The 8,578-nt window shown below is 40.9% G+C and overlaps 1 protein-coding gene across 2 annotated transcripts in view; it reads left to right on the top strand.

The window, feature by feature from the left end:
* The window catches only part of nrp1a (neuropilin 1a), a 62,211-nt gene extending 57,732 nt beyond the window's left edge, over positions 1–4,479 (top strand). For both annotated transcript variants that reach the window (XM_003450238.5, XM_005471660.4), the window contains exons 14-18: positions 106–249; positions 342–619; positions 703–799; positions 927–977; positions 1,077–4,479. In XM_003450238.5, coding sequence (XP_003450286.2) covers positions 106–249; positions 342–619; positions 703–799; positions 927–977; positions 1,077–1,360 — 854 coding nt within the window. In that variant the 3' untranslated portion in view covers positions 1,361–4,479. The remainder of the gene's footprint in view (positions 1–105; positions 250–341; positions 620–702; positions 800–926; positions 978–1,076) is intronic.
* Positions 4,480–8,578: the final 4,099 nt, after the last annotated feature.

The raw sequence follows: 8,578 nt of genomic DNA on the forward strand, positions 1-8,578 counted from the left end.
TTCCGATAGAGCCCAGGGCTACAGGCAGCTTCTCCTTTTGTAATAAGCAGAATGATTAAGGTTTTTTTCTCCTGTGACACATGATCTTGATCTTTCTTCGCACAGCTTTTCTCTGGTTCGCCTGCGACTTTGGCCGAGCCAACGATCCTTCCTTCTGCAGCTGGACATCGGAGGACACGGGATCTAGGTGGCAGATCCAGTCCAGCGGCACGCCTACCCTCAACATCGGACCTAACATGGACCACACAGGTAAGTAACTCAGATGATAGACACGCAACCTCTGACACAGTACATGTGGCATTTTACCTCTGTGTCACTGATACAAGGGCTTTACATTACAGGTGAACCGGGGAATTTCATCTACACCTTAGCAACCAGCCCCCAAGAGACAGAGGTGGCTCGACTCGTCAGCCCCGTGGTCAGCTCCCCGGACTCGGACCTCTGTGTGTCATTCTGGTACCACATGTTTGGGCCACACATCGGCACACTACACATCAAGCAGCGCAAGCAAACGGAGAAGGGACCTGCGGACGTCCTCCTGTGGACGGTCAGTGGCCACCAAGGCAACCGCTGGAGGGAAGGTCGTGTTCTCGTGCCACGCACCAACAAACCCTATCAGGTAACTGACCCACCTTTTAATTTACCTGTGCTTTTTGTGTGTGTGCTGTCACTCTAGAGGCTCACTTTTTCTTTTTTGCCAAGGTGGTGATCGAAAGTCTTGTGGAGAGAAAGAGCTGGGGAGACATTGCTGTGGATGACATTAAGGTTCTCGATGGGATCACACTGCCAGACTGTAAAGGTGAAGCTTTGTTCATACTTTCAGTGCCTTCATTCAGTTTTTAAACTAAAACAGCACTACAGCACACAGCTCTGACTGCAGTTTCTTGTCCTTTAGCTCTGCTTTTAATATGAATTTCTCTTTAAAGATCCAGACGTGCCCACCGAGCCAATATTACCGGAGGATATTAATGAAATCAGTAAGTCCTTTCACACATCAGGTTTGTTGTGCATTCTAACCTTTTATAGTTTATTTTCTCACTTTTCTTTTTCTCTTCTGCTGCTTGCTTCCTCTCTAGTTCCGGAAAACACAGACTATCCAGACTCTGTGGAGACCAACCAGATCCCTGAAGGCAGCATGCTAAAGACGCTTGACCCCATCCTGATCACCATCATCGCCATGTCTGCCCTCGGGGTCTTCCTAGGGGCCATCTGCGGCGTGGTCTTATACTGTGCCTGCTCACACGGAGGCATGTCGGACAGGAACTTGTCAGCTCTGGAGAACTATAACTTTGAGCTTGTGGACGGCGTCAAGCTAAAGAAAGACAAACTCAACGTACAGAGCTCATACTCGGAGGCGTGAGTCGGGTTCATGTGACTGTGTGCGATGGGCCGGGCTCTCGCGCGAGACTGTCTGCAGGCATATAATCCCGCCTGTCTGCGAGCAGACGGGCTTAGAAGGGACTGCTGATGCCCTCGAATCTCTGGACGAGGGACAGGTCCAGGAACCAACAGGAGGTCTGGACTGATCCATGCTTTTCTCAGGAGCTGCAGTTAAAAAAAAACAAAAAACGGAGCCTACCAGTAAAGGGGGAGGGACACTGTGTACAAATAAAATACAGGAAAAAAATATGTACAGATGATTCAGATGATATTTTAATTTTCTATTTTGATTTTCATTCATTTTTACAATCGGATGCTGGTGTTGAGACCAATTTATTAATGATGTTTAAAGTATTTATCGTTTTCTGGAAAAAAAAGAAACGTCTTTTTATTATTACTATCAGTTGGTAACGGCTGTTTTCACCTTTTAGAAAGAGACGTATCGACATCCTAAGTGAACCATATCCGGTAAAAACTGTAGATTCGCCCCATGGCGTGGCAAACATAGTGTGCCGTGAGACATGTACCCTTTCCCCCCCTTTGACCCCTATCACTCTGAAGTGAGGGTCCCATTCATGGCAATGTATGGTTCTGACAGTGCCTTTAATATGTTTTTGTTGGAATCCTCTGTTGATATCGGTGTTTTTTACTGTACTTGGCTTAAGCTATAATGACAGGAAACAGGGGCACATGACCTTAGAAATACCTGCAAAACAGGACAAGAGTTTATCACAGTTTTTTTTGTTGTTGTTGTTGTATTTGTTTTTTTGTTTGTTTTCTGTCCAAAACAAAAAAAACACACACTGTAAATAAGTTTTAATATATTTTATTGCCCTTTTTTTTAAGAAAGTAAAAAGGAAAAGAAAAAAAAGCTGCAGTATCCCTTTTGTCATGGGTTTGTGCGTGTGCGTGTGTGTAAATACAATCTCCTGGACTGTTTCGTGGAAGGTGCAGCGTTTCATTTTTAGTCGCTCAGGCGAGCACGATTCGCCCGATCGCTGACGCTCCAGCGATTTCAATGTGCATTCAAGCCATCTGTCACCGAAACATCCACTTCTCAAAAAGAGCCCCAAGGATGAATGAATCGAGAGGTAGCAAACGCACAAAAACAAAACAAAAAAAAGAGAGATGAACTCTCAGCACTCTTCTTCTTCTGATCACTCATGACCACGCCATATCTCTGCTGTGAGCTGAACTGGTCGATGTGATGTTTTCCAGAACTTTAAACGCACTCGTGACAATTTCAGAGAAGGTGGTAAAATATATCAAATATTTGGCAAAAACAAACAAACAAACAAAAAACACCAATCCTCGTTGCTTTTGCTTTATCTAAATCCCTGACTGTCTTGTCACTGTGGATTGTTCACCCAGGCAGTGCTATCTGGACAATGCAGCTTGAATGCACTTTGTTTTGCGAGCCCCTCATGGTAGAAACCTGTAAAAAGAGGGGTTAACACACTAACTGACGAATGGTGCTATCAGTAATTTAGCCAGACACGTGTGTCTCATGATGAAAAAAACATTTTTTAAATAAAAAAGCCCAGTTTGTATTGTCCACATGCTGTAGTGTAGCTCAAGCGCCCCGACCTCCTCCTCTTGGGGGGGCTGTGAAGAGTTTTTAACGTGTTTCACGTGTAGCAGCCATAATGTTGTGATGTCAGAGCTGATGTCAAAAGGACAGGACACTGGTACAGCGGGTTGGAGTGGGGGTGAGGTGGGGTTGGGGGTGGGGGTGGGAATCGAGCATCGTCACCTGAATCAGACCCCCAGGCCTCCCTCCGTGGTTTTACCAAAGGATGGTTGCCCCCTTGTACATACGGTGGAGGGCTGGAGGGGGAGGAGGGGTTCCTCGCCAACACAAAATACCATGAGACCACAGTCCCCCTCCTCCGCACCCTTCCCCATGAAAAAATCAAAAAAAGGGGGAGCCTATGGCAGGAAACTTACAGAGAACAGCAATGTGTTTGTTTTTTCTATCTCTTTTTAAGCTTAAAAGAAGTGAAACGTCACCCAGGTGTGAACTCTTCAATCCCAGGGTGGTGGTGCCCACCCCCACGAGGCCCCTGGGGCCCCTGAACTCAGTGCGGGGTTTTTGTGCCACAGTCAAAACAATCAAAGAAAAAGTCAATCCTGGGAGGCGTGGAGTCTTTTTACATGGATGTGCTTTGTATGTTGTGCCGTGGTGAACACACGTTCTCAGCTTGTTCATTTTATTTTTCAGGACCGGGCGACCCTCTCTCCCCTCAGCTTTTACACCGCCCCCTGCCCCTCCCCCACCTGTGCTTTCAGCTGTAGAGCACTGTAGCTGCAGCAGCTAAGGAGAAAAGATACTGTAGCGCGGACTCAAAAGAAATAATGTTGCACTGACAAATATATTTAAGAGGTTTATGTGTTTCTAGCATACATTTGCAAAAAAAAAAAAAAAAAGAAACTGAAGAAAATCAAAAACCCTGTTTTCTTTTTCTGTTCTTTTTATATATACATGCATATATATATATAGTTTCAGATTATGACATAATTCTGAAATGTAAAAATACTGAGATGTTTTCATTATTGAAAAAGGCAGAAGAGATTTTTTTTCCTCCCAGCAGTAATGTCCCTCCCCCGTACATTTACATGGCATATTAACACTTTGTTTTGTACTGTCATTCAGAATTTTGTGCAGATTTTCTTTCTTTCTTTTTTTTTACAATAACAAGAAATTAAGATTTTTATTTTCAATACTGCTTCTGTAAATTACTGTTGTGAAGGGCGGGAGGGGAAAGGAATAAACAGCAAAGGCCTTAAAAAATTGAAAAGGGAATTTGTGAGTTGTAATTCAGGCTTTGAAATGTTTTTTTTTCTTTTCTTTTCTGTTTCTGCTCTAATCTAAACCACGGCCCTGCTGTGAAGGGTTAAACCAGCAGCTTCATAAGCAAGCAGCTCTTTGAAACAGCATATTTTTTGTTGTTGTTGTTTTTGCTTGAGATGTGAAAGCACTATCAAGGCAACACAGTGATGTTAAAAGAGAACTTTTTTTGTCTGGTCTCTGTCTCATTGCCACCGCTTTCCAAAGATACAATAAAAAAAAGCGTCTCCACATGAAGGAGGATGAACTTTTCTTTGCTGAGGAGTTTTGCTTTTTTTCTGCATTTAATAAAAGAGAAACAACTCACCGGCTCGTTTGGCCTGACACTGAGCAATGACAGGTGAAAATTAACCTCGTGATCCCAGATCAGAAGTCTCCTAATGTGAGAGTTTCCACCTTACTGAAGTAGTTAACAGGGGTGAAATTGATGGCATAAAGTAAAGGGTGGGTGCTGACCACTAATGAGAAGCTGATGTGAGCTGGGATCAGTCACTCAGCTGGATTTTGATCCTGGTCTATCATTAGTTCAAACTGCATTTTCACTGATTTTTTTTTCTTCCAATTTTACAGGGGTCATATCTTTTTGCCACTTATTTTGGCCGGCTAGGAAATGAGACAGAAAGTATCACCACAGTGATAGTTTTTTTAAATCTCTAGTTTTAGTGTCAGTTTCATTTTAGAGCGTGAGATAGAAGTACAGTATGTAAGCAGCTCGTTGAGGAATGTTTATACACATCTTGAAAGAAATAGCAGGACCCTCATCATCGTGAGCAAGCAAATTAGAGTCCTAACATCTTTGGGCTGCTATATCCTTCACACGCTATTGACTGCAAGAGAGCTTAGAGCATGCAAACCCAACTTCATCGCTGTTTTAGCTCTCCTCAGACTGCTGAAAACTAATAATCTTGCAAAGCTATGCTTAGCATCAATTAATCATTAATTAATTAGTCATTAACACACAGAGTAACATCAGTCATTTATCTGTGTGGCACGACTGATGGAGAATTGTAGCTTGATCTACACCACAATTAGAAAGTGTCTGATATGGATACTTTATTTAGCAGTACTTCTTTGGGTTTTAAAGTCATCTTTTCCAGAGGCTTTAAAGTGCTGCTTCTTTGTTAATATGTTGTCTACTAATTCTAAAGATTAATTTTTAATAATTAATTTAGGGGATAATGAAAAATCCCTTTTGTGTTTAGCTTTTCCAGTCGCTCTTATTGAAATCTGCAGAAATAATTATTAAATCACCTTCTTAAAAGGCTATTAGTTTATCACTTATTAAGAATCAGTCAGAGCTGTAGCTACAATATCAGTTAAAAAAAATCTCTTTCTCCAGGTCAAACATAACATAGAGCAAAACATGAAAGCCACAGTCGCATTGTGAGGAGAATCACTCACATTGTTTTTTGTCACAACTAGAAATTTGAAAATGTTTGACTTACTAGTTTGTAAAGGCTGTTTAGCTTTGCAGAAAAGAAGTTATAGCAGCATAACCACAGCATTAGAAAGGCTCGCCTCTGAAACTTGTAGTTTTATATTTTGCCACTGGGTGGCTCTGTGGAGTAATATTGAGTTCCTTATTCTGTATCATATTCCACGTTTGTTAAATAAAAGGAACATTATTATGAAACGGTATCTAATGTATTAATGTAGAGCACTGCAATAAATGTGTAGATGGTTCATTATTTTTGTTTTTTGTTTCCATATTGTTTAAAGTCTGCAAATCATTTAGTGACTAGGACTGATTTGCCAGTTATAACACGTGCAAACATATTACACAGTTTGTTTTTTTTATTGTGGGTATTGTGATATGTTATCACGGACGCAGAGTGACTATGGCTGACTTCCATAAGCTGCTGTGTTGCACAGTCTGTACTGGTAGCCTGCTGCCAAATAAAACAGAACCGTTAGTTATCTGCGCCTTTCCTGCTATAACAAGTGGAAATTGTGTCTGTCATGAAAGCCTCTCGCTATTTTTCCATGACGAAGTCGTCTGCTCTCAAAGTGCAGCTCTGAAAAAAACTTAGATTTGAAATCGTATTTGTTATGCCCCTGTCTATGCAGTAGCCAAATCCCACCACAGGGGGGCTCCAGAATCCACTGAAGTCCTATGACATTTATCCAGGATACCTAAGCTATTACGGCCCATCACTTTTACACCATTGGCTGTAAAAAAGCTACAAAAAACTCCCCATCCACTTCATTAGGTACAAGTTTTTAGTAGGTCCCGATTTTGCTTTCACAATTTCCTTAATATATCATGGGCATACATTCAACAACGCTGTAAGATTTCTCAGAGATTTTGTTCCATATTGATATGATAGCATCACAGAGATGCTGCAGATTTGTTGGTTGTACATCCATGATCTGAAATTCTCATTCCTCCATATCCCAAATATCCTCTCTTGGACTGAGATCTGGTGGTGGTGGAGGCCACCTGAGTACAGCGAGCTCACTGTTATATTCAAGAAACCAATTTGAGATAATTTGAGCTTTGTGACCTGGCACGTTATCATTAGTAGATTGTGCACTGTGGTCAAAAAGGGACAGACATAATCAGCAACAGTAGCTACTCAGGTAGAATGTGGCATTTTAAATGATGCTCAGTACTAAGGTGTGCCAAGGAACCACAATATTACACCACAAGCAACAGCTTGAATTGTTTATACGAGGCAGGATGGAGCCATGCTTTTATCTTCTTTAAGCTAAAGTCTGATCTTATCATGTGAATGTTGCAGAAAGGTATGTACAATTTTATTTATATAGCACCTTTTAAGATAAATATCACAAAAAATTGTCTAAAAAAGTTACCCAAAAGCAACTTTACTTAAAAAGATGGCTTTTTAGCTGTTTTTTAAAAGAAACCATCAAATCCGTAGATCTGAGGCTCAGTGGGGGAGAGTCTGGGGGTCACTGTGGGAAAAGCTCTCTCCTTTAGTTTTCTTAGTGTGTGAATGCGTGTGTGAATGGGTGGATGACTGGATGTGTAAAGCGCTTTGGGGTCCTTAGGGACTAGTAAAGCGCTATACAAATACAGGCCATTTACCATTTACCATTTCTTGTATAATACACAGCCAGCAGGACCTGATTGCAGGACATCAGAGACCTGCTGGAGACAAATGGATGTAAAAGTTCAGTGATGTACATCAGTGTTTACCCACAGAGAGCTCTGAAAGTCACAACCAGAATCTTGAAGTGGACTCTGAAGTTGACGAGGAGCCAGTGCATCTGAATTAGAAAGTGACCTGACAGTACTCACAGGTGCGTTCTGAACAACTTGCAGACATTCTGAGGAGGTGTTGTTGAGACAAGTGAACAAGCAATTGCAATATTCCAGAAAAGATGAGATAGAAATATTAGCCATAATTTCTAATTCACAGTGTGAGAATCCAGAGATTTCATGTGATCATTCTAAGTTAAAGCACAAATCTGTCAGGGGCACAAACAAGGACTTCTGTCTTTTCTATATTAATCTGAAGAAAAATGTCAGCCACCCATGCAAGACCTGTATCTGAGAAACATCTTGGGGATTAAAAGTGAAATATAACTGACTGTTGTCTGCATATCAGCAGAGGTGGTAAAACCAGAGACATCCGGTAGTTAAGCAGAAGTACAGATACTTGTGTTAAAGAATACTCCCGTAAAAGTTGAAGTACTGTATCAATTTCTTTAGTCAAGTAAACATGAAAAACTACAGGCTCTGAAATGTGCTCAAAGCAAGAAAGTAAAAAATAGCTCCTTGAAGCTCCTTGTATGACAAATCTATTTTTATGCATCAGAATATCTTTATTGTCATTGTAACAAGTACAGTGAAATTAAGTACAGTCCCTGCAGTGTCAAGAGAAAGAGTTTAAATATAATTACTAAAGAGCAGTGTAAACACATATGGACACTGGACCTCCTGCTATATTAATGTAATACAAAAATAATATTAGCACATGAGAACGCAACTGTTATTCACATCTAAGTTCTAATTCTAATACATGTACTCATCTTGAATAAGTTTTTAAATAGAACATCAGCAGCACAAGAGAACACAAAAATAGGGGTTGACTTACCTCCACACCTAAACAGAAAAACAAGAACAGTCAGCGAGATTTGACAAGTGGAGGAACACTAAGATCTGTTGTAGTTCCCAGCTTAGGGAAAATACTAACAGCTCACAATAATTTCTATTGGCACGATAGGCAAGAAAAGTAACTGACAGTCTGTATATCTTTATATGTATATATCCACAAAAATCGACATATTAAAATTTTGTTTGTTTGCTTCTATTATTTATTGTTTATTTTATAGCATGGTATCTTGCCATCTTCACTATTCAGTGGAAAGACAGTGGATCACTGC

This window comes from Oreochromis niloticus, linkage group LG9, assembly GCF_001858045.2.
Source record: "Oreochromis niloticus isolate F11D_XX linkage group LG9, O_niloticus_UMD_NMBU, whole genome shotgun sequence".
Taxonomy (NCBI): domain Eukaryota; kingdom Metazoa; phylum Chordata; class Actinopteri; order Cichliformes; family Cichlidae; genus Oreochromis; species Oreochromis niloticus.